The sequence below is a fragment of the Malaya genurostris genome, chromosome 1, assembly GCF_030247185.1.
Source record: "Malaya genurostris strain Urasoe2022 chromosome 1, Malgen_1.1, whole genome shotgun sequence".
Taxonomy (NCBI): Eukaryota; Metazoa; Arthropoda; class Insecta; order Diptera; family Culicidae; genus Malaya; species Malaya genurostris.
This window is the reverse complement of record NC_080570.1, coordinates 78980104-79007834: the sequence shown is the minus strand read 5'-3', so window position 1 is coordinate 79007834 and position 27731 is coordinate 78980104. Positions and strand designations below refer to the sequence as shown.

The window sequence follows — 27731 nt, the reverse complement described above, 5'->3', positions numbered from 1 at the left end:
AAAGTTATGAGAATGTCAGTATGGTATTGGTTGAATTGACTGATGTTCAAAGAACTACTGTGCTACACGTGTTCCGGGAGATGGTTACTGCCATAAGTGACAACATTGATGATTGGTTTTGGTCAGGTATGTCTCAACTAATTCCAAAATAAACGTGCACTTTACAACCCCATAAACTAGTTACGTGAAAACTCATGTCTGTATTTTCCTATCAATATTATTTTCCAGTTCTGACCATGATCGAACACTCCTGGCTAATACTCCGTTACAGGCCGAGATGAGTTGAAATGGTATGAATAACTTCTAGATGATGATACTTGGATTAGGGAAATTATGTGGAATATGTATCTCTGTAAACAAAAATTCACCGGAATATCTGCATGATTTTTTTTATTTTATTAAACACGTGTTAAATTATTTATTCTAAAAGGATCCAGCTCCTTTTGCCGTTCGTAAACCTATTTATTGTGACTCATACTACCACAAAAAATTGTAGCATAAGCAAATTGACGATGAGTATATTCGAAATGGCAATATCTATGAGAAATCACAATTTTCAGATTTTCTATCTCTAAGATTCCAAAAACCAAATTTGAAATCCATTCAGTTAACAAAGTTAATAAATGCTTATTGCACTGCCAGTATATGCTGCTTTGCCGAGTTTCTGTTTAAGTTTTTTGAAGAATTGTGTCGCTTCTTTGTCGTTTTGACGATATTCGAGTACTGGAATGCAGTCTGACTCTGAGAAAAAATGAATAGGAATTAGAAACAATGATTACATGTTAAAATAATAATTAGCCTTGTTGAATACTTACCGATATTCTCTGGCAATGTGAGAAAAAGCTGTCGAACGTTGATATTGTTTATGTCAAAATCGGGTTCCACAGTAGGAATACTATCCAATCTCATAAAACACTCGCCGACATGTCTTTGACTTAGACCCAGCAATTCAGATACCTTTACGTTGAATACTATCAAAATGTCTGGAATTTTAAGCTGCTCTTCAGTAAGCTTGCTGTGGAGAACGACAAATGAAAAGAATATACTGGAGTCATCATCTTTGATTAATATCGATTATGTTTTAATATAACCACTACTCGAACCGACAAATTCTTAGTTTTACCCCCGGTGAAGAACAACAGAAGGTTGAACAGAGTTTATATGAACGAAAAATTCAATCAATTATCCCTTAATTTTGTCTAACAATCATGAAAATTATTCGAACGGTCGTTCTTGGAAGTTCTTTTCAATTCAACCATTTGTTTTTAGTCTTTGTTAAGACGTAGAGCCGCCTTGAGCTAGCTTTAATATGATCAATATCTAATGGGGAAAACAGATGGGAAAATTAACATATGAACAAAATGATGTAATTAAAACCGCGAAAATATTACCGCAGAGACGGGACTCGAATTCGTAGCTAACTCTTAACCGGGGAAATTGTTTTACCAATTAAACTACTCTGCATATGAAAACACATGAAGAGAACGTCCAATTGACTAAACGAAGCTAAGCATGTTTCTCTGTACTTAGCCACCACGGTATTCATTTACAGTCCCGTATCGACGGAAACAAATTCAACAGAAACATATACAATAATCACGAGTCTATTCATACCCAACTACTTTGCCACACGATAGGGTAACAGAGGTTTTTTGGTCCACTTTGTAAAAGGATACACCAAATGTTGTAATATCTTTGAAAACCCCTTTCGCAATAGGTAATTTAATGTGATTAGCTTCAAATTGATGCAACATGGGTTATCTAACATCGGTTAAATTCATAAAATTTGTTAGGTGGGCCAAAATATATGAAATGGCCAAAATACCTCTGTTATCCTACTGTTTCCAGACTTTTGTTTTTATCTATTTCGCTATCTACGGGGTACACACGATATTTTCATGCATCTATTTTAATGGATCTCCACTGGTGTGTGGTAGCAGCAGTGACGATTGTGTGATCTCAAACACAATATGGTAAAGGTACACAAACCTTTGATTGACCTTCAACAATTTGATTTTAGTCTTAGTTAAGACGTAGAGTCGTCTTTTCAATTGATTCAGAACATCGAATGGAATGAATAATATTAAAATGATTGAAATGTTGCAAAACGAAATGCGCAATACGCAATTAATGTTAATTAAACTATAAATTTAACCAATATTAGTAGTTTTTGATTTACTTACAGCATAAATTTCTCGTTATAAGATGGTGAATGATTTTTAGATTTTGTACGAGTCTTTGGCATTTGCAGATTAGAAAATTTGTACCCAGGCACAAGATTGACCTTCACATATGAATCACAAGTCCCTTTGAAGTCTAAGGGCAGTTTAATATGTTCCGCTGAAATCACTTGTATTTCTAGTGTGTAATTCCGAATGTAACATCGTACTGTAATTATTCCTCGTTCGGGTTCATCAAGACGGTTTTGAGCTTCCAAGCAAGCTAGATAGTATTGATGAATCAGGTCGCGAGTGCTGCTACTATACAAATGCAATTGTTTCTCTATTATAAACAGTTTTTTTGCCAACGTCTCATCATGCAAATTTTGAAGTCCTCGCAGATACGCTTGAGTGATTATTCCATAAAAGTCTTTTAGATTGGCAAACGATAATAAAGTTGACTTTCTCTAAAATTGGTATTGGTATTATTGTAAATATCATCAGTTTTTAAATACGTAACTCACATCAATCATTCGTTTTAGAAGAACATTAAGTTCTGTTGTTAGTGTCTCCCAAAGGTCTTTTTCTGCCAACTTCAAATCATCATTATTTAAACTATTTATCATCAAATATGCTGTTTGTTTAGTGAAGCTTTCAATAATGTCTTTGATCTGATTCAATCTGCTTAGTGAATCAATCATACTAATCTTTATAACCGACATGCAATGATTGACTAGCAGTTTTAAAACTTTCGTCTTCCAACTATTTAGCACCTTGATTGGTAGCATATGGTCCTGCGATTCATCAGTTTCTTTGGGACTGTAACCAAGATCGACAGCTAACATCCTTACAATCTCGATTAGAATCGATAAGTTAGAGTTAACTAATGCACATTTTTCCATTAGTTCAATTGTACTAGCCATATCGAGACGACCTTGATCTTCAGGTTGCTTGAGTTTAGTCGATATTCTATCGGCGTAGTATACACAGCAACTGCAAATGTCCTGTGAAAGTGAAAGACGAAAAAATGTTTATTTAGTTTTAGGACTTCGAAATAACAATAGGGTAACAATATTCTCATTTTTTTAAGCTCCTGTAGTCATCTCATATCCGAAAACCATTAGTTAGAGTGAGATCTGCTGTCTCTGCTCTATAGATTGGCAATAAGAGTAAGATAAAAATAAATGCATTCGATTCGAGTTTTTGCGTGGCAATAAGTATGACAGTAGTATTCAATGATTTTCGAGCAATTTTTTCTCCGGTATTGGTTTTTAGAATCGAAGCGAAGATATTGCATCACAATTCGTTGATTGAAAGTCGAGTAATCGGCAAAAAAATATAGCGATTCTACAATAACCTACCTTCTTTTGATGCTTTGATAATGCGAGTACCTCTTTACTTCTCTTACATAGGCGCACCTTACAACTGATCATATCAGCATCATGTTTCACATCTTTCATCTCATATTTTAAACCAATAGCTAGAATAGAATCTACTATCCGGTAGACCCTATACACAACCCTTCCCCCCATTCCTTAAGCATACAGCGTTGGATAACCGGTTTTTACAAAAGTTAATAACATTTAATACTAATGACTGTGGAGAAAGGAGTGGAGGGAGAGAGACTTTTCATTTTGTTTATTTGTTACTTAGAGGTGATAGAGACTGAGAAGACTGAAGTATAAGTTGGTGTTCGTTGGATAGATCCGATGCGGGCGGTCCTTGCCTCTGGTTCGAAGTATCCGTTGGTATGGAGCCACGGGAATCGCTCCCGGTGGGTCGTCATTCTCGATCGAACCACCGTTACGTTCGGACGTGCTTTTCCCGGTCTTATCACCACAAGTTTTCTTTAACCGTTAATTCGTTGTAGTTGTTGTCGCGTTGTCTCGCGAAGCTGTGGAACCCGATATGGGTAAAAAAGGTCTTTCTAACGGCCATTCGAAAAAACGTCCCAATGATGGGAAAACTGACGACAGTAGTGCTAAGAAGCTCAGAACAAATTGGCTCAAAGGGGAAGGTTCCCCTTGATATTTGAAGATTTGTACCAAGAAGCCAAGAAGCTGCTTGGTAATAATCCGTACGTGTTACTCCCGGAAGAGGGGGTAGAGAGGAAGGAAAAATTACCGCCCTTTTAAGTTAAAAGATTCCCGCCGACCCTTCGATCGGATTTTAACACCTTGATAAGCAAAGGTTTACAAGCAACAATTCGCTTATGCTCGGATGGGTATAAAATTGTTGTACCAGCAATAAACCACTACAAGGCAGTAGAGTGTTATTTAAAACAAACAAAGGCGCAATTTTTTACGCATGATATTGCTGCTAGCAAACCGATGAAAGTGGTTCCTCGCGGACTGCCGGATATGCTGGAAGAGGAGCTGAAACTGGCACTGTTAGAGGCTAAGTTAAAGCCAATTAACGTCTACAAAATGAGAAGACACAATAAAGAACACAAATACCGTGACCAACTCTATCTAATCCATCTTGAGAAGGGCTCCGCAACCATGAGCCAACTAAAGATAATTAAAACGCTATTCCACATCGTAAAAGAATGGGACAAATATAAACCAGTTCATCGTGAAGTAACACAGTGCACAAACTGTCTTCAATATGGCAATGATGCCAGAAACTGCCACATCAAAAGTCGCTGTTTGAAATGTGCCGGGGCTCACAACACAGGTGAATGCCTCGCAGAAGAAGCTACAGAACCGAAGTGTGCCAACTGCGGAGGTGGACATCCCGCTACGAGTAAATCGTGCCCGAAACGAACGGAGTTCCTAAAGATTCGGCAGCAAGCTACCACCCGTAAACAATCGAACCGAAAAACAGCTCCTAAGATGGATGACGAAAACTTCCCACCCCTACCAGGAAACTCCGGCGGAGACAACGATCCGAACCGGGCCCTTCCTTACTTCCTCCACCTGGATGGGGCAACCTCAATAAAGGGCCAGTTAATAAGGATCTCTTCACCGCCGAACAGTTATTCATCATCTTCGAAACGATGACAACTAAACTCAGGAGCTGTAAAACACGGTTCGAGCAAATAAATATACTAGGAAAATTTATTATTGAATATGCCCTGTGAAATAATAAATTTGCTAAACTGGAACGCTTGCTCACTAAGGAGTAAGACAATTGAACTGAACGAGTTCCTTCACGAGAAGGAAATAGACATAGCCATCATCACGGAAACACACCTGAAACCAAACATCTCGGTGTATCTCCCAGAACATCGCATTCATCGGCTTGATAGGGCAACTTCTAGTGGAGGAGGAGTTGCCATCGCCATCAAGAGGAACATCAGGCACAAGATTCTACCAGCATTCAAACTGCGGCTACTGGAGGCCGTCGGGGTGGAGATCCAGAGCACGAGAGGCCCCATCAACGTCATTGCAGTATACCCAAGTAACATTTTTAATATTATTAAATACTTGTAGCTGTCTTCAATGCTATATAATAAATCTTGCAATAAAACTTTAAACTCCACGAAAACCTACTGAAAACCTCTATAAGAGCATGTTCCTGCAAAGTGGACCATTCTTCATAAGGTTTATAAATCAAAATGAAGAATCAGCATAGACCTGCTTTAAAACTCCAAATTCAAGAAAATTTTGAAACCAGCTTTACGATCAACATTAAATTTCTTTGGATGGAATGAATTCCGCTATGAATAAACTGTCGTTTTGATGATATTTTTCTTGACTATGTGTGTCATATCTACTTTGAATGCAATCAGTAAGAATATATTATATTTTAATTACGGGTTTGAAACCTTTTCCGAACGTAAAAACTTTATGCGCTTTTATTTTTATCGTGAATGTAAGGATAAAAATAAGAATTATAACTAATCGCCTTGAAATAAATACGGTTTTTGCGAAAATCTCCATGATTTAAGAAAATTATTTTTTATGATTCATTCAATTTTCAATGGCGGCCATGAAATTCCTTTTAATGCAAATTACACTTAACCTAAGGAGCAATAAATCAAATAGCCTACAACTAATGTGTCATAAATGTACTTTAGAACCCTCAAATTTACTCTGAGTGAAATTGTCATAGAATGAACACGCACACACACAAAACTAGATTTATGAAAGAATTTAACTGGCAATAATGTTTTAAAGAAAATGTTTGAAAGCAATATTAAGAGTGTTTGCATGGTTTTATTCTAGTGCAAATTGTTTTATTTTTATTTTATTTTCAGTGCAGGTAAAGGGTTTTATAGAAGCTTTGAAAACTATGATATTACTGGTTAAAAGAGACACTTATTATAGTTGGCATAAAACAGGTAGTGATTGAAAAATCAATTACAAAACTCCTATAAATTATAATCAAAACCATAAGGCATTCGAATTGTTACTTGGGTACAGTCCCAAGCAATCCAGCACCCGGGATGGTACTACTGCAATACTACACAATGATCTGTCAACGCTCACCCGACGGCAGGCCAAGTACATCATCGGTGATGACCTGAATGCGCGCCACGAAAGATGGGGCAACAGAAGGCGTAACCGGAACGGTGACGTCCTCGCCGAACACCATGAAGCAGGCCAGTACAACATCCTGGCACCGGATTCTCCAACGAGACTGTCTAGATCGGGAGTCCATTCCGTTCTAGGCATTTTCATCAGCAACATCAGTATAGACAACGTTCCGGCCTTCTTCAGTGAACTATCATCGGACCACTATCCAGTGGTTTTGTCCTTCGGAACAGCACCAGTGTCATCACCAACCGTTCGCAGAAAAACCTACCACCGGGCAAACTGGCCACTTTTCCAGCAACTAGCCGAAGAGAACATCAATGTCGACATGCCACTGGACACTCTGGTGGAAATCGACACGGCCATTAGAAACATCGAGGAGGCAATCACAATCGCCAGAGAAACATCAGTACCAACAGTTCAGAGGGTGAGTACTTCTCTCCAAATTGACTGCACTACTAAACACCTTATTCGTCTCCGGAATATTTACCGATAAAAAGACCACCTACACCAACTTGATTAGGGTTATCCAGGGAAGGTTGGTGGAAATAAAAAACAAAAGTTTCGAACAAAAACTTCAACAAATCCTTCCCCATTCGAAACCGTTCTGGTCGATGGGGAAGGTGTTGAACAAAAAATCAAAACCAATCCCTCCACTGGTTCCGCGTGAGGGCGCAGATGAGGGAGACATTTTAGTAACACCTGCCGAGAAGGCTAACGAACTAGGGCGGCAGTTTGTGTGTTCACACAATCTGGGACTCAACATTGTTAGTCCACACGAAAGGGCCGTTGCCGATGGCGTGACCGAGATTGAGCTATCAGACAGCTTAGTTCCAGAAGAAACAAGAGTTAGTGCAGATGAGTTGATGGCTTTTGTGAAAAAGTCCAAAAACATGGAGGCCCCCGGTTTTGACAACATTTTCAACATCAAACTATTTCTATGTTTAGAGATTTATGACGTGTGTTATAGATAAGTTTGTTGCTATGCAGCGCTGATAGAAAAATTCGCAATATTTTGATTTCATTCAGGAGTTCTTGCGTGAGTCACAATATGAAAATTACGTTGCTTTTAAATATATTGCTGGACGCATACACAGTGATCGTAAATAACGTAATGAAGGTTTCTCTTGTAATCTTTTTGTTTCGTAATTCATTGCACCCGTACTGCTTAGGTACACTAGCGCCGTCCTGAATTCAGTCGAACATATATGAAACAGGCTCATTTCTGTCATGTTGTGTATGGGTTGGCCAGAACCTTAACCTTACACTAATCCAATCCCAACGCAAGTACGGCTCGAGATCTTTGCTGTGTGGTAACTCATGTACAAATGGAAACAACTGAATTTGTACACGCGGGTTATATCAACATTGGTGTGCAAAGAGAAAGGTTAATTTTTCACTCTTTCTTGTAGAAAAGGTTTGCTTGGATACTGAAGTAGATTAAACAATGATTCGTTTCCACTTACTTCTTGAAATTGTGAAGCCACTTCCCACCGGTTGACCATTCGAGTTCACTGCCCACTAGAAATAAGCTAGCGCCCACTGGTGGGCCGTAGGGAAATCACTGTTCTAAAGCGTTTAGTTTCATGATCAATTATCAAATATTTATATTTTCTTTTACATTACATGTTTGGAACATCTCTAGTATCTTAAAATGTCATATCATTAGGTATCTAGTACTGCATAAAGCGAGATCTGAAAATTTATTCATAATTAAATTATTATTTCCTGAGACAGAGCGAAAAAAAATTTACGTTCATAAGAGGATATTTTTGATATTAAACCTTTGTGCCAAACACTATCGAATGCTGTTTCTATGTTTAGAAGAGCAATTGTTTAAAAGAGTTGATGAGTAGTTGAGTGTTCATGGCGAAATCCAAACTGCTCTGGTAAAAGAATAGCATTCGCATTTATATGAGACATCATTCTCCACAAAATAATTTTTTCAAAATATATTCGAAGCCTGTAGGATTCTGTACGAATGGAATATTGCGTTATTTGTTAAGTTAAGTAGTTCTGAATTTTATCGTTTGTAGAACTATGTCACCTGTAAAATTTATAATTTTTATCTGTGTACTTGAGTTGAAATATGATCATATTTCAGTGCGACTTCATTTGCAATAGGACTCACAAAGTTCAGATTAAAATTATTGACATACTCGAACTGCTGAGCAAGTTTTTGAGCTTCTACGCCATTTGATTTCCTTCTTTGAGAGTAGGAATTGTTTTCTGAGGTTTCTTAAGAATCTTAGAAAGTTTCCAAAAAGGGAGCTTTGAGAACTGAAAGAATTCTAGCTTCTAAGCTTCTATAATGTAGTGATTCAAATTATCTATTGCTGTGTCGATGTTTGTAGGATTTGTTAAAATAATTTCAAAATCCACATGATTTTCAATGTAAGTTGTGTATTCAAACCAATTAGCTCTAAGATAGTTGAATATAGAACTAATTGGATTAAATATAGCTTCATTGCAAATTCTGAATGTTACAGGAAGATGATCTGAGTCAAAGTCAGCATGAGTAATCAGTTCACTACAGATTTGGTTTTGATCTGCTAGAACTAGATTATAGAGGAGTTTCTCAAAGGAGATTATGAACTATTTTTCCAGTCCGGCTATTTTCCTCACAATTCCACTAAACATGTTTTGCATTTAGGTCCCGTATTACAAAAATTTTGGTCGATATCTTGTGAGTTTTTGCAAACCGCCTTCAAAGAAATTTAATCATTAACTAGCGCATTGGAATAACATATATGTATCAGCGAAATAGATTCCATGAATGGTTTCAATTTCGATTCCCAAGCTTTCGATAACTTTAGTATTGAAAGAAGGTAAAATTCGATGTTTGATTTGGACATAAATGGTAACTTCATTATCTATCCAGTAAACATATCAAATCGATGAACCTGGGTTGATTTTCAATTTGACATTTTGTTTAAGGCATGTTTCTGTTTCAATAACAATATGAATTTTATGGACTTTGATAAAAATATAAAATTCATCTTGATTCGATTTTAAAGATTGATCTTTCCAACTTCAAATATTCAAATAATCATTTAACAACATTTAACATTAAATTTTAAATTCATTATAATATTATTAGAAAATTGCCACCCAACTTGAAATGCTTCGAAAAGTGATGAAATCGAATTCATTCGGATGATCATTTGAAAAAGTAAATGAATATTTTTTGACAAACATAACAACACATATACTATAATGAATGGAATACTCTTTAAAATTCTGAGGCACGATGTACATTTTGATTACATCTAGAGATATGTGTACCGGACCACTTTTCTCGGGGATGGCAGAACCGATTTTCATAAACTTAAATTAAAATTAAAGGTTTCATGATAACATACAAAGTTCCACAATTTCATTTGGATCCAACTTCCGGTTCCGAAATTACAGAGTGTTATGCACTAAAAATGTGAAAATAATGTCACTCATTTTTCTCGGAGATGGCTGAACCGATTTCTACAAACTTACAGTTTTCATTCGGCTTAAACCCCTGCTTCCGGAGGTAGGGTGCTTAGTGTAAAAAAGGCAGTTTAAAGATTTTTGTTTTCATAAATTACCTTTTTATATTTACTAGTTATTTTCTCTAGTTTGCCGACTGTATAAACCAACCATTGATAATCCCATAAAAGATCTGCTGAATTTTATTCAAGTTCGATTACTAGTACATTTTTTTCCCAAAATTCAAATCTTCATAGAGAATCGTAAATGAATTGGTAGGTCATATTAGCGTATGGTTGAATGAACCGAATGTCACTATGCCGATATCCAGCTTTTGGTTGCGGAAGTACCAACAATAGTAATTAAATGTAATAAAATGGATTAAAACAGGTTTTTTTAAGGTAAAATAGCAGGTATAATATTTCAATTATCCAATCAATTTTTTAAATAGTAAGCTAAAGTGATGCCGTACTGAGGAGAGTTGGCATCACTGGGAGTGCGATGCGGTGTCCTGGTGCTGCTCTCAAAAAAGTATTTCAATGTGTTGTTTGATACGTATAGTTAACAATTTGGTTGAAACAGTTATTTTTAGTGATAGTGCAGATGTGGGAAGTGTGTGTTTAGTAGTGAGAATGGAATATGTGAAAGTTTACAAGTCGATCGTGTCATTCAGACTGAAGGTCTAGGGTTTGTTCTGCAAAGGATCTACTCGCGAGTGTTTTTATTTTATTCTCTTAGTGGTCGTGTTTAATCTCGCGTTGTTGACAGCAGAGCGATGTGAGAAACGGGATACGGTGAGATCGTTCCTTGTAGATATTTTATATTTTTCATACTTATTATTTTTTTCCTGAGTATCGAAAGTCATGTTTTGTTAAGATCATATTGTTTACCAAAACATATCCGGATCTCTTTCCCTCCCTACTAACAAATCTCCTATCCCGTGATGCTCGTGGAGATACAGTGGTACCCGCGGTCTCTAGAAATAACGAGTATCGGACTAACGCTCCTTCCTTTCTTTTTCCTCAGTAGCACAGCCTTTGGTCGTAGCCAGCGTCGTTATTGATCATTTAATAAAAAGTTAGGAGTGAGTGGGTATTTCGGTGAAAATGTTTGGCTTCTCCCAAGCTTCATTTTCTTGGTTCATTGTACATTTCCACTCATTCGGTCAATCACGAAGTGCAACTACGGGCGATCTACTTCAGCTCAGCTCAGTAAGCTAAAGCGATGCCGTACTTGCCCATTCAAACACTAGCCAAATAACAAAATATGCTGCAGCATCTTATTTCTGATAAGTTTGCTACAAAATTGCTCATAATTTCAAACTAAGCATCACACATAAATTGCTGCTAGGGAATGAATGCTTCCAGGTCGAGGATCGAACATACGATAATAAATTTTCGAGGCGAACGCCTTATTAAAAATATAATGGGTGGCTAAGATTGAATTTCATTTGGAAGTGTGTGTTTCACTCAACTTACATTTCTCAATGAATATAACGAATGGTATGGTTGATGATTCTTGGGATCGGCAAGTTTGATACATGAATCACTACATATGACATATTCGGATATAAGTTAGAGATTTTATACTTGAAACAATTATGATAATATTCCGTATTATATCATAAGATTTTTTTACGTCGAAGAAGTCAAATTGATATGGTGGAGAGAGTGGTCAAATTTTTCAGTATTTTATCATGACATAATTTGTGCGAGAACGATTTAAGAGGTGAGTAAGTGTATGTCGAATTGGCTTAGTTGGTGCAGAAAATACTATTTTGAGTGTTGAAATACAACAAAGCAAACATACTTTATCATTTCTGCTTACCCCAATACTTTTCCTCAAAAATCGATTCAGCTCTTCTGGATCCGGCCAGCTTAGTTGTTGCCAGAATACTTTCAGTTGATGAACAATGTTCAAAAATTCTGCCGCAGAAGAGGATTGTTTAGGTTCACTTCCAATTTCTGCAACCAGCAAATCGATTTCTATCGCTTGACTCAACCTAGCTAAAGCTTTGAGTGCGAATACTTCACACCAATGTGAGATACCGCCGCTAAACCACCTATGGAAATTTACAATATCCGGGTGGTGTGCTCCTTTTAATTGTTTGTCCGTTTCCTGAAGGAACAATTTCATCACTATATATAACTCGAATACAGTGGTGCTCATATCCAGCGAATCCATTTCCCCTACTCGATTATGCTGATCGAGTCTAATAGTAAGTTTTTTGAAACTTTTGCATATTTTTTCCACCATTGGTTTCAGATGGTTTACGATGCTCGCTTCATGTTGTTTACATAGTTCACGAGTATATTCAACCTCCATGATACTGAAATATAATTTAGTATTTTTATGTTTGGGTAAATAATGTCGAAATGTATTACCTTTTAAATGGATTATTATAGTATGTTGTTGCTCGCATGATATCACTTTGTAGCAGATGAATAAGTTGAATAGCATTTCGTAGCTTTTCCTCGTCAGAAAAGGTGGATTTTGTCGTATTGGTTACACTCCCATCAAACCAATTTTTTGCCCCCTTTTGAACCGCCAGTAGTATCATTTCGTGTATCGTGATGTTAGGATTTTGCTGGATTCGGTATTTAAAATACCTATTGTTGAAAGAAATATATATTCAAGTATCAATTGTTAGGAGTTTCGAAATACTTACTCGTAATCGTCCGGAGAAAAAAGATCTATACTACACGTACTCTTGATATTATCCACCATAGAAAGAATATTCAGCACAGAAATTACAGTCTTGACAATATCCTTATCTCCGGCAATGCGTTTCCTAAGCTTCATTATGACAGCAAAACATGACGGAAGAATTTTTTTTGCTCCACACCAAAAAGCTTTTAATTTGGGTTCGTCGAGACTCCCGTTTTTAATAAACGTCCAGATCTTGCCCAATATAATTTCAAAAAGGCTAAACGCTATTGGATAGGTGATGTGTATCGATGTATATGCATTCCAATAGATTAATGTCTTTTGCATCTCACATAAATCTGCGCAAAGAGCATGTTGCTTGAGTATCGCTTCTCCTGCGGCCGTGAACTTACCCGACCACCAATATCGGGCTACACTAGAATTTCTTAGCTCATATTCAAGAAAAATTCGCGTAAGTATTTCATGCTCTTCTGCCGCCTTTTCTTTGTTTTGTGCTGAGCTGAAGTGGAATTTGAGCTTAACTGTTCCTTGTGGTTCGGTTCGCTTTTTCTTGTTCAATGTATACCACATAACCAACCCGGAGGAACTGATGGACTACAAACGGTACATACCAATAAAAGATACTGCAAAATATATTCTTCTTAGTTGTTTGATTTTCAGACTACTTACCTCAATAGGAATGCTTGTTCTACCAATCAATTTCTGATAGGAGGATCGTGGCATAATGCAACTAAGAGCATACTTCCTACAAACTTTGATAGTCTTGGTTATTTTTTTCATATTACACTCATGGTGGAACATTTCCAGTATAAGATTTTCTTTGTTATTTGCATTGGTAGGCCTACAAAGTTAGAAAAAAATTACAACTTTTAATTCGTGTCAAATGTTAGTGAATGTTTTAGACTCACAATGTAAAGCACTCTTTCCAAACTGGATTGGTGGTTTCTTCCTTGATGGAACTTCGTACTTTGTCCGGAAGGGTGCTTTGAAGGTACATCACTACGAACGGATTGATTCCACCCTGCACATCGGAACGTTCTTGTAGTTTGGCCTCGATTACCTCAACGCGCAGATACACTTCAGATGATGGTTTGAATCGCGCACGTTTTAAAATTTCTTCATGTGCTTTTTCGTTCATTTTGAATACATCCTGCGCATACGAAAACAGAGTCTTTTCCGAAAGTTCCTGACTATCAAAATTGCCATTGATGATCTCCAAAAGAACTTTTTCGTATAGATCTTCGATCTGGAAGTGAAATAAAAATTATATCAGGCATCAGAACAAATTGGTTCAAATGGCACGTTCCCCTTGATAGTTGGAGATTTGTGCCTCGATAAAAAGATAATTTGCGGGAATATTTCAATCATCACTTTGTTTTGCAAAAGAGTGCTTCTCGATGTTGGTTTGTACGATTTAGAAGTGTAAAAGACAAAGGTACATCAATACAGGCAGACCCTATCAGCTTGGGGCGCAATCAATCTTCAGTTCAGCAAAGCCATCGCACGGCATCACATTCAACATAACATATCAATTGCATAAGTGCGCAGTGCTACTATTTTGGCGCGCACGAATTTGACATTCCTCTTCACTACTTCCATGTACGAGATTCGATGCGGACTCGCCTGATGGCGCCATACTCGGAAAAAATGGATATCTTGTTATTATGATGTGTTTGCTACAGGTCAACCCAAAAAATCCAAATCGCAAGGATTGTTGAACGAAGACTATACCTAAAGTCAAAAAATTAATAGCGGAAAGGTTAACAGCAACTAAAGTGCTTTCGCAGCATGAAACAAAGGGGTTTCTGCTTCGGATCGTAACAAATGATGATAAATGGATTTATTTTGAGAAACCCAAGTGCAGAAGATCATGGGTTTACCCCCAGTTCGCTCGTACATCTCAACCAAGTCAGTCGATAAACCAAAACCGCTTACGTTCGGGACAGAAGAAATCAAGTACAGTATTGTGTAGTGAACAATAGAACGATCTCGAAATGAGTGAACCAAACGAACAAAAGCTACCGCCGGTACGAAAGAATACAATTATTGTTGACTTCAGACAGTGCAAAATTCGACCTTCGATACGAGAACTTGAAGGTTTGCTTAACAGCTTAACATCCAACCAACCAGCAACTGCAAACAATGTACAACAAGGCGCATCTACAGCAACTAGCAACGAAATCAACTGAAGGACGTGAATACGAATAAAACTGACACGATTTCTTTACACTTTTGAATTCGAAGTGATAGTTGATCGATTGTGTAAATTGCGAAAATTTTGAACGATTTTTGACGTCGATTATCTCATTTCGGGTTTGCATATTTCATTGAAAGAGACTATCAAGATGCTGTACAGGATTCATTTCTGCCTGTTAGAAGGGCCAAATTGTGGAATTCTCTATACGGGCAAAATTCCGATTCTAGAAATGAGCAAAACGAGTCATGATTTGGGAAAAATAATATATTTTCATGTTATGATAATACACCATGATTAAAATTTCTCGGATCATGATCCATTCGGACTGATTTCGATGAAGTTTAAACGTAACGCACTTGAAGTTGTTGGGTATAACTTCAGACGTGTTCCTGCTACGATGGTAATTTTTGCAACATAATTTCAGGCGTTATGTGTGATTTTTGCAACGATGGTCATTTTTGAAATATAAATTCAGTGAAAAGCACGACGAACTTCTTTTAGAATGAAAATATTCTGTGTTTGAAAAACGACGACTCAAGAGATAACGTGTTTACTTGAGTTCATTACTTCAGTTTTGTTTCTGTGTTTCAGAATTTAAACACTTAAACGAACTGCATGAAAAAACACGAGTGTCTACTTTTCGTTTCTTGTTTTCTTTCTCTCCAATGCAAACCATCAGCAGCTGATGCAATCGTTTTTTTTTTATTTTTTTAAATAACTATTTATTGGAATATGAGTTAAAATTAAATTATTAAGATTTAAATTGGGTGTTCAGCCACAAGTGGTGACTTTTCAGCCCTATTATATATATGATTTGGTTATTACCATGAAGACATTATTTGCTTCCGCAATTCTGAGATTTTTGTGTAGGGAAAATTCTAAACCTACTTGTATTGTGTAATGGGAAAACGGAACTTATATACTAACTTACTAACTAATACAGAGAGCGAAGCGATTCAATTGAAGATTGCATCGATTTTTGTCGGAATTTGATTATAATATTATGTGACATTACATCTAATGGTTCTATATTTGTGAGTCTGTGTAAGCTGATGCAATCGTTTTTGCTTGAATTGGTACTAGCATTGCGAACAAATCAACACATCCGCTCACAGTGCCAAATGATGCGAAACTGGTTTAATGCGTCTTCTCGCCTTGACGACCGGAAGGCAAATGAGAACTACGACCTGAGCGTTTGAGGTTTTTAACCACGCAGAAAGTGCACTCTCCGATGCCGCTGTTTGAATGCGTTTTCTCGCCCCAACGTCTGCTTTCATCCAACGCAAAAGAATAAATGATCGATTTTCATTTTTTTTTACATTAAATATTTATTGTTTCTCTTTGGTTACATTTCTGTATGATGTTACATGTCAAGTGATGTAGTACTGTTACTTTTCATCTTTTAATTTACGTTAATTTACTAGTTAATTATGTTTGATTAAATTTCTTTTTAACAGTTTAACTGAGAGACAGTTTGATTTATATGGTATGATCGATTTTCAACCACGGTTCCCCTTCTATACGCAGTCAGTTGAAGATATGTGCCTGACTAACTAAAAATCGTCGTCCTTGCGCAAAAAACCCAAGAAAAAATAAAGAGTTTACCGCCCTGTTTTAAAATCTTCAGAAAACTTAATTTTTGAGTTGTTTGTAGTTATCTCACACTGTTCAAAATATTATCCTAAATTCCTGATCATATTTTTGATGAAATAGTGAAGGAATTATGTTGCTGCCATTAATACAAGTCGAGATATTCACGATTAAGTTCTGCCCATTCTTCTATATGGCTAATTTCGAAAAGGCGCCCCATAGTAAAGTAAGTCGTATTCACGACAAAAAAAATTTTATCTAAAAACTCAGCTGGATCGGCCACGTAAATCTTGTACGCAAATAAGCCTGAATAAAATATCTTTTAAATAAAAAAAATGGGTTTACCCTGGCAACCATCGACATCAACTGCAAAAGCCACACACCATACTTCACAGACTTTCCCCCTTCCATCTTTCATTTGCTTTCATCGTTGTTTAACGCATTTGCTGAGCAGTATTAGTACAGGGTTTCACGACTGGATCGCTCCAAAAGACAGATTTTTCGATGTGGTTTTCATAAGTTGGAGGATAGATGAAAAAATAAGCTTTTGAAGGCAACTACTTTGAATAAAGTATCTTAAATATATTATCTACAATCAATATGTATTTCCACTAAAAAAAATTCTCAAAATAACACACCTGTGGTTAGAGTAGGAACTTGTATCTCTGTTCGATGTATTGGATCCAAGGGTTAGATGTGCCCATGAATTCTATTGTGCTGTTAATATTGGTGGTCATTGTATACCTGGTTATTTCTTAGAACCGAAGCGAAAATATTATTTCTGATTTTATCTCAATTCATTGATTAGATGTCGAGTAATCCATAAAATTACGCGTTAACTCCCTCTAATTTTTGCTCAATAGACTGTATATACCGTGAGAAAATTGAGCGGGTAAAAGTTAACGCATTTTGCCGGTTACGCCACTTATAAAATTATATTACGGAAATGCAAAGTGACAGCCATTTTATCTTCGAACTTGATCAATGGTCCAACATTAACTTTCAAACGAGTCTAAGCTTGTAAAAATAGGTTTAGTCATCTCTGAGCAAATATCGCTCAAAAATAACGCTATAAAAATGCCTATTAATCGGTTACGTTATTTATACCATTATATCTCCGGAGCCGAAAGTGACAGCCATTTGATCTTCGAACGTGATCAACGACTCAACAATACTCCGATTTGAAATTGACGTTGATTGATCAGAAATGGCCGAGTAAATTTAGATTTAAATTCGATCGATCGATTTCAAAATCGTTGAAAAGATTATGTATGTACTCGGATCACTTCTGTAGTATCTATAGAATTACGAATATGTATCAGTATCACATGAAACTGCTTTACAAATTTCGTAGACATTGGCGGTAGGGAATGGCAAAGAATTTTTCGAGCTTTCGCAGTGGTACCCGTGGTCTCTAGAAACAACGAGTATTGGACTAAAATTAATTCCTTTTCCTCAGTAGCACAGCCTTTGGTCGTAGCCGGCGTCGTTATTGATCATTTAAAGAAAAGTTAGGAGTGAGTGGGTATGTACAGTGAAAATGATTTGCTTCTCCCAAGCTTCATTTTCTTGGTTCATTGTACATTTCCACACATTCGGTCAATCACGAAGTGCAACTACGGGCGATCTACTTCAGCTCAGCTCATCTTGGCATGGAAAAGAAGGATGATTATCTATATACCGATAAGTGAATCATCAGCGAATAGAGAGCAGTATAATATCGATCACGCTTGAGTACGGGTGCTCCAAGATGAGCTCCTGACAGTTTGATTTATTATAATGTAGAGCCAAAACAAAGTATAAGTGAAAGTTAAATCTAAATTGTTTAAGGGCAGTGTAATAAGTCGATGTTTTATTACCCGTCATTAATTGTCCAGGATCCTAGACGCATGCTCGAGTTTAGCCAAGGTTAACCTTCTGGAACCCAATTATCAAGTCACAGCGAATTAACGACAAGGTACATTGAAGCGTTTTCCAAAAACCTCTTTGTAAACAATATTCGATGTTACAACGAATTTATCGTTTTTAACTTACTCGGGAGTTTCTTATTTATTTATTTGTTCATTGGAGCAGGAAGAAGCTCTCTTGAGTTGATCAACATATTAGTACTTACTCAAAAGGGCGCTAAACCTCCTCTTCTTGTTGGTATGAACCAACAGATATTACATAATCCAAATGAACGGCAAAAATTGGATAAGTGCAACTTAGTTTGGAAAACCCGTGTAAGTATTTTTGAATGCAAAAATCCTATAAAAACATTGAGAGCAAAAACCGGACATGAATTTTGCAATGTAAGAATCGTTTAAAAACATCTTTTCTGTAAGAACCGGACAAAATAACTTTGAATGCAAAAAACGGACAAAAACTTAGATGGTTCTTCCAAAACAAATGTATTTATCCGGTTTTTGCATTCAACGGTTTTACAAACTGCCGCTGTGGAAACGCAGCATAGATCATGTTCCCTTAACAACCAAGCAAAGCATGCTTCGTCAACTTCGAAATCAAGAAATTAAAAAAAAATTTACTCAAAAACAAAAAAATAACCTATCACTAATTTTTTGATACGTTATATAGAATTGCTTTCAGAAATAATATAAAATTACATAGTGCCCATTGGTCACAAACCATTAATACAATTGACTTTTTCAAACACAAAACTTCAGCTTTACAATATTTGCATATTTTTACTAATAACTATAGGCATTTCTTGACAACATCATTATCCGAATCGGGTGAATAGTTCTAAAGTTGTAAAAGTCATATATACGTTATTATTAAAAGTATAGTGAAAGAATTTGTTCCTCTTTTTATCTTCTATCTCGAGAGTGAGTGAGAAACCTTCATTTCTCTCAGTAGAGGCAACACAATAATTTTGCTTTTAACCACTGTAAACAAATGATGGATCATGTAACGGTGTTTCCCGTTGCTGACTCGAACGAACAATGAATCATTTCTTCTGGCCGCGTTGACGTGCTGATCTGTTTCTTGTATTCTATGACGTGACATACGGAGTATGCTGATTGCAATTGAGATCATATGCATGAAAAAAACCCTACTCCTTTCACTTATCTCATTAGGTCAAGTAGACGAAAATGAGAGGCGCTGCCTGTGATTGTTAACCCATTGAAAAACTTCATTTCTAATGTTGGAACTACGGTAGTGAAATTTTTAACCATTTCTTTGTTAACGATACTATAAACATTTTTACGTCACTCTTGAAAGATTAAATTAGGATAATACGTAATCAGCGTGTTATACACATTTCACTAATCGATTCTACGGCAAACAAAGAAGCTTTTTGAACAACGTAGCCTACATTAATGAAACTTACTGCATCAGAACCAAGTAGCACTGCTTCGGTGGTCAGCACTGTAGGAACATCTTGCTTTGAATCATCAGCAGTACCAGATGATTGATTAACCACCGGCTTCGACTTCTCCCCAACGAGTAGTTCGTGGGTCTCAGCAGATTCATCCAGAGGGGTAACTTCTCGCTTGGTTTGCAGCAAAAATTGATTGGATTGCTTTTTAAGCAGTGTGCCGAATTTCTCGAAAAAGGCCTCCTTCTCCAAGGTTCTGTAAGTGGGAAAGAAATTTATTACACTATTCATTTGGAAATATTTCAAGTTAAACAGTAAACTTATACAAAAATGATCTTATATGATTTATGAGCTTCAATAGCTCGTCTAAATATGGGTTTGATTGGTGAATTTGCAAGATAAATTGTATGATTTGATTAATTACGTGAGTATGACGTCAGTAAAGATTACATATATCTAGTAAAAAGTATCTTGCGTGAAACACATGGTGAGAAGTGATATGAAACTCACAGTATATACAATACAATGTTTTTATTCTCACAAGCAAATGCGCATTCGTTGTAAATCTTATATATTTCATATTGAGGGAACTCAATATACTAATTCATTCCTCGCGGAAAGAATTCAAGACTTATGTAATATCTCGAATAACCGAAGAAATTTTAGCTAGTCAACAAATATCTTTGGCTGCCAATAATGTTCCAGTTCGTTCTCCAATTGGTTGTCATCATTTAATCACTGCTGCTACTGAGAGCTCAGCATGTGAGTTGAAACGTTCTTCAAGTGCTCGCCCCGATCCATAGTGATGAAAAACTGCTCTAACAGTCTGACAGCTCCACTATCCAGTATATTCAATTGCTCTTAACGTTCATGATTTTTTCATGGAATATGTAAGAAATCTTATGTGTTTCCAGTTCATAAAAAAGGGATCAAATGTACACAGTTCGAAAAAATCTTGTGATTTCACATCTTATAAGATGCACATAAATGGAGCGTCGCATTTCACACGAATTTATATTCAAGAACATGTAAAATTGTGTGATTTGAAAATTGCATAGCTTGAAATCGAATGAAATAGAAAATAAAAGATCGATAGCAACAGCGCGACTTGAACCGAGAAACATTAAATCACAAAGCACGTCATTTAATCGACTGAGCCACAGAAGCACGTATTTGCTTGCTGAATAATTGATACATATATCAACTTTGCTTCCGCCGTTTTTTTTTAAGTTAAAAGCTTCATTGCGAAAGAGTGCTTACAGATGTATTATTCAAAGTATTGTCTGTCGCTAGCGACAACTTTCTCCCATCTTTCCGGCAATTTTGGGCTCGAAAAAAGGAGTCCTCTTTTGACGCTATCCTTGAAGCAATCCATTTTTCCAACTCTTCTTCGAAGGATTGAAAATGTTGATCTGCCGTGTGCCATCGAACGGAATAGGTAGAAGTCAGAAGGGGCGACATCTGGGGAATACGGCGGGTGGGGCAAGACTTCCCATTTCATCGTTGCCATCTGGGTTTGGTATATTCAACAATAATGTTTCAGTCTCATTTAGGCTTCAAGAACCTGCATCTGTTTATATAACAGGGTTTGAGTGTAATCGCTATATTATCTCCAAACCATTATTTTCTCTTCTCAGATAGTCTGAGTGCAATTGAAGCCATTCGCTCAAACGCAAAAAAAAACGTTTTTCTTGGGCAAAATAAAACTGTGCCTGAACGACATATTGAAAAATAATTATCAAATCACAATAGTTTGGGTCCCGGCTCATTGCTCCATTCTAGGCAATGAAAGAGCCAAACATGGTGCTATTGAGGGTGAAATTTATGAGAGACCGAATGCTTTCAACGAATTCTATAGCGCGTCCCGCCAAAGAACAACTTGCCAGCTGGCAAGCTTCTTGGGATAAAGTTGATCTGGGTCGGTGGATGCACTCAATTATTCGTAAAATATCGACGAAGGCATGGTTCAGGGAACTGGATGTGTGTAGGGATTTCTTTCGTGTGATGTCCAGACTCATGTCTAATTACTACACGTTAGATGCACATCTCTTTCGAATTGAACTTTCCGAGACTAATCATTGTGCTTGTGGCGAAGGTTATCGCGATATTGATCATGTCAATTGGACATGCGTGGAGTATCGTGATGTCAGATCTCAACTAATAAATTTCTTGCGTACTCATGGTTGGCTATCCAATGTCCCAGTTCGCGACATTCTTGCTTGTCATGACCTTCCTTACATGAAATTTCTTTATCATTGCATTAAGTCCATTGGAGTTCCAATTTGAATTTTACTCTATGTTAGACTCCTTTCTTTTCCATGAGTTCAACCAATAGTCAGCTATATTATATGAATAAAAGTGATGAACTGATACAAACAAACCTAAATAGTAATAAGATCATGTATTAAATAAATGTATTTTTTCATGAAATTTATAATAGCAAACAGTGTTTAGATTAACTAATGAATACCAAAATACTAATATGATATTGGAAATGTATTAGGTTTAAAGTACTATGTATTGCGGATGCCGCGGCGAAGACAAACTTGTGTATATTGTCTATGTAATGAACGTATTCATGAAAAAAGAAAACGACATAACATATCATTTCATCTAAGCTCGCATGACATGTAAGATCAAACCAAACCAGTTAAAACTTCAAATCGTTTAATAGCGCTTTGTGTGATACTTGCTGTCTGAATGTTTTATGCGAAACTGAAGCTATAGAAATAATTTTATATATATTTATAGCTTCGCGTTTCCATCAGTTTCGCATTGATCAGAGCGATGGTTTCTAACTGATAAATCGCTTACTCCTTCAAACCATCGTGTCATAGATTTTTTACAGACAAAATAGGACACTGCTCACTATTAATCGAAATTTCAATCAAATCGAAACTTAGAAATATTTCCAATCAAAAGGTGAAGTTAAAAAAATTGACTGAGCTATAAGTGTTCAAAACTTGACCACATTTCTACGTGTATTTTTCCTTGAATCTCTAATTTGCACCCTTATATAGAAAAGAAAGGTGTGTTCCATTTTGAAGTTTTTGACCACTCTTTCCGGTACTTCCGAAACCAAGTACTGAGAATCGGTATAGCCGAAGTAGGTTCGTATAGGTAGAAACAAACATAACCTACAAATTGAATTAGTTATGAGTCATATTTAGTAGAATCATTCCCTATTTTGTATCGTCGGATTTTACAGTGATTGCATATACTTTCTATATGAGAAAGGCAAAAACCATCAATATGAAAGGATTTATAAATAAAAAATCTTGAAAGACTTTCATTTTATTCAACTATTTATCTTTCGGTTTCTATAGTGTCGGTAGGGAAAGTTCATTCACAGGGTCTTTGTCTCGAAATACAAATCGAAGTATTAGTGTTACAATAAAATTATGCGACGAAAAACAACTATAAAACTGTTTTGTTGTATATTTACTCGTAGAAACTATTGTACAAATCCGAAAAACATGCAATGAATGTATTCATCTACTATGTAAAATCTTTACGTGTGAACTGCGAATCGGCCAGCTAACATTATATTGAAAGAGGACTAGTTTACGAGTAGGTGATCATTCTCCTTTGCGCTGTGAACCGGCGCAAATTATACAGAGTTGATAATTAGTTGAAACCGGTTTAAGCTTATTCGACCTTTCGACAGGTATAACTGTTGATTGCGGAAGTTCTTGCGTCATGGGTTATAGTTTCTCTACAAACAATGTGTCCGGTATGATTGGGAATCATGTTGTACGCCTACCTTTTATCATCTTTAGGTTTCGATTTACTCCACATGGCATGTAAAGTATCCATTTTTTGATCCAAATAATTATTCAAGCTGGCATGAGACATCCTTAAACGCATCATCGCATGTCACTACTGCTTCAAAATCTCAAGCTAATTATTCGTTTCGATTTTTAAATGGTGTTGCATTTATGCAATAATTTTTTTCTCATCCCACACTACTCCGAACTTTTCTGTTGTTGTTTAACTTACTCACTCTTTGTCCGTCACGTAATCATTTACCAATTTGAACATTTCGTTAATCGCACTTCCACATTTGCACTCTCTAAATGAAAAAGCTATTTTTGCCTCGAAACAAAATCATCCCGAACTGATGCACTTTCCCCAGATAACATTAATTCATTCTTATAGATAAAATCAAACAAAGGAAACAGTTTTTATAATTTTGATATTGTTTTTTAAATCTGCGTTCGAAACCAAATGAGTTTGTTTACTTCTCATCTATGAACTATTCGAAATCCTTGTTCAATGTGCTTGAAATTACTGATGCTAAAAGGTTTAGATGCCCAACGCTTCTCAGCTAAGCAACTCTGAATACACTTGCGCGCAGCTTGCTATAACGACTGTTTAATGCGTTCTGAATACTATCCCACGTACGACGACGCCGGGACCGGGAAATCCATCCTACACTACGCGGTTTGAGAGTGCCACATGAGCGATTGTATCTAGCAATCGTCCGAATGGCAAACGCCGGGCTGTCTCTCATTGATGTTATGCTTTCCCACGAATCGGTTTCATGCACATTGCATGATTCAATCGAGAGAAGAGAAAAAACTATTAAGGGGGTATTCATTGACGCAAACGAAAGGTTCGTCATTCTGGATTTTAATTTAAATATATCAAACAATTTAAATATATCAAAAAATTGTTGACACTTCTGTAACGAAATTTTCAACTGTTTAAATTAACTATTCAAGACTTAGGCACTAAATTATCAGTAGGTGCTGTGTTTAACTACAGGTTATTATTGCATTTTCCGCTATATTAATTGACTGTCTTGAGCTCGATTTTACTTGTCGTCACTGCCAACGGAAAATACGCGAAACAGAGTCGCCATCGGCAGGGCTTGAACACACAACCTTCTCTTACCTGAACTCAAACGCACTAACCTAGTTCATGTAGGAACACGTTCTGGTACATGTAAAAACACATCAGCTTTGCCCGTCTATGTAACAGGCCGTCAGGAGTTGGTGTTTTCCAACCCGGACGTGACTTCTTTCTCGGTCCGTTTTTCGTAGAATGGAAGACTCGAATAAATAAATTAATTTTCTGGATCCTCAGATTTATTTCATCTAATTAGAAGTAAATTAGCATCCTTCATCCGAGTTAAGGAGTAGCGGAGGTATTCAACCACCCCAACCAACCACAATGAAAACGATAGCTCCGAGAACCAGCATACAAAATATATTTTCGCCTTTCTTTTATTAAAAGGAAATGTTCAACCACTGCAAACACGTTTTCTTTGGCAATTGCACTGGTGTAGCTTCACTTTTTGCGCACTAATACCGCTGTTGAAGCACTAATCAAATGTTCAGCTTAGAACCTCGGGCTTAAATTGTTTATCGTTTATCAAGAGTTACCATTTATTATCGTTTTCACTTGATACCAAACCTAACTCAGTTTCCACCACTGCTGTCAAACCGTTTGTTTGAAGCCAGTTTCGAGCCTAGTTTTAACGTCATAGAACTGAAAATCGGGTTAGTTTCGAACCTGATTCTAATACACCCGAACCGCCATTTACGTAATAATCGGGACTACGTGAATCGAATTATGACGTAAAAAAAGTTTACGTTATTTGGAATTTTCGACGTAATAAAAGTTTACGTTATTTGGAATTTTCGACGTAAAAAAAGTTTTCCTTATGTATATTTATTATTAGATATGTATAATATATTGGTTAGTTATGGAACGAAAATTACGAGTATTTACAGGAAAAGGATGTTCTAAGCAGCATAAATTTCCAAGATGGCGACTTCCGGTTTATTGATATTCCTTGAAAACCCTTACAATATGGATATTTTCGAAACGGGTTTGATGAGTACATGTCGGAAAACGATATTTGAGGTGGTTCTAAATTCCAAGATGGCGACTTCCGGTTTATTGATATTCCTTGAAAACCCTTACAATATGGGTATTTTCGAAACGGGTTTGATGAGTACATGTCGGAAAACGATATTTGAGGTGGTTCTGAATTCCAAAATGGCGACTTCCGGTTTATTGATATTCCTTGAAAACCCTTACAATATGGGTATTTTCGGAACGGGTTTGATGAGTAGATGTCGGCAAACGATGTTTGAGGTGGTTCTGAATTCCAGGATGGCGACTTCCGGTTTATTGATATTCCTTGAAAACCCTTACAATATAGGTATTTTCGGAACAGGTTTGATGAAATTCAATATAATATTAGCTGCCTTCCTGTACAAATTTTGGCTATATGAAAGGTTTACTATCATCTCTTTTCGGGTGTAACACCTATTACCAGTCACCATGTGTTACACATATAGATAGTGGAAGGTATCAATGGAGGACTATGACTTAAACAATGAAAACTTTATTTATTCAATAAATTGAGAATTAAATTAAATAATATTTGCAAAATATAGCCAATATAATTTTACATTACATTGGACGGATTACAATAAATTTTTTATTCATCAAGTGTGAAAGTACTGGAGTACAGAGCGAAACACTTGGACTCACAGTATATCACGTGATTTTTAGAGGCACAACATAGTTTGTTTCAAGCGACTTTTCCCATTTCGAAAATAATAATACAATATAGTATATGATCAGAAATCCACTAATATTCAACATTATTTTCTACGTAATATGCACTAAACCAGCTCCAAAAATTCCCATATTGTAAGAGGTTTCAAGGAATATCAATAAACCGGAAGTCGCGATCTTGGAATTCAGAACCACCTCAAACATCGTTTGCTGACATCTAGTCATCAAACCTGTTCCGAAAATACCCATATTGTAAGGGTTTTCAAATAATATCAATGAACCGGAAGTCGCCATCTTGGAATTCAGAACCACCTCAAACATCGTTTTCCGACATCTAGTCATCTTGGTATCCAGCTCAAACATCGCTTGCCGACATCTACTCATCAAACCCGTTCCGAAAATACCTATATTGTAAGGGTTTTCAAGGAATATCAATAAACCGGAAGTCGCCATTTTGGAATTCAGAACCACCTCAAACATCGCTTGCCGACATCTACTCATCAAACCCGTTCCAAAAATACCCATATTGTAAGGGTTTTCAAGGAATATCAATAAACCGGAAGTCGCCATCTTGGAATTCAGAACCACCTCAAACATCGTTTTCCGACATCTAGTCATCAAACCTGTTCCGAAAATATCCATATTGTAAGAGTTTTTAAGGAATATCAATAAACCGGAAGTCTCCATCTTGGTATCCAGAACCACCTCAAACATCGTTTTCCGACATCTAGTCATCAAACCTGTTCCGAAAATATCCATATTGTAAGAGTTTTCAAGGAATATCAATAAACCGGAAGTCGCCATCTTGGAATTCAGAACCACCTTAAACATCATTTTCCGACATCTACTCATCAAACCCGTTCCGAAAATACCTATATTGTACTAATTTCCATGGAATATAAATGAGCCGGAAACGATTTTCATTGTATGCAAAAATCTCTTTTTACGAAGTATTTTCAACGTAAAAAAAGATTACGTTATTTGGGATTTATGTCGTAAAAAGAGTTACGTAAAAAGAGGCAACGTAAAAAAAGTTTACGTAAACGGAGGTTTGGGTGTATCGGGTTTGCTCACACCACCGTTGCTAAGTGAGAACCCAACTCAGTTTCGTGGAAAGCGCTTGCTTGATGAAACTACCCCGGGTCGGGTATTTCAAAATTTGATGATTCAAATGCGTGCTCCAGCTCATTTTGTGGAATAGCCGCTAATGCTCTTGTAGAAACCATATTAATGGTCTCAACTTTTTCAAGAACCTGTTTTAATCCACCTAGTGGTGTAATGATATTTTTTTCATATCTCACATATTCTCATACATAGATGTGTGGTAT

General features: G+C 36.5%; 1 protein-coding gene across 2 annotated transcripts; it reads right to left on the bottom strand.

Annotated features, from left to right (window-relative positions):
- Positions 1–172: 172 nt before the first annotated feature.
- On the bottom strand, positions 173–24294 carry LOC131440565 (protein unc-13 homolog 4B-like). 2 transcript variants are annotated; one of them, XM_058611959.1, is made up of 11 exons: positions 23633–24294; positions 19882–20125; positions 13672–14009; positions 13433–13604; positions 12765–13357; positions 12481–12705; positions 11924–12425; positions 2684–3163; positions 2184–2626; positions 816–1015; positions 173–741 (listed from the first exon to the last, which is right to left on the bottom strand). In XM_058611959.1, the coding sequence occupies exons 1-11, from the start codon at positions 23737–23739 to the stop codon at positions 617–619; spliced, it is 3429 nt and encodes a 1142-aa protein (XP_058467942.1). In that variant the 5' UTR covers positions 23740–24294; the 3' UTR covers positions 173–616. The 2 variants fall into 2 exon arrangements, with proteins under 2 accessions (XP_058467942.1, XP_058467943.1); XM_058611960.1 differs by lacking the exon at positions 23633–24294 and adding an exon at positions 20380–20709.
- Positions 24295–27731: the final 3437 nt, after the last annotated feature.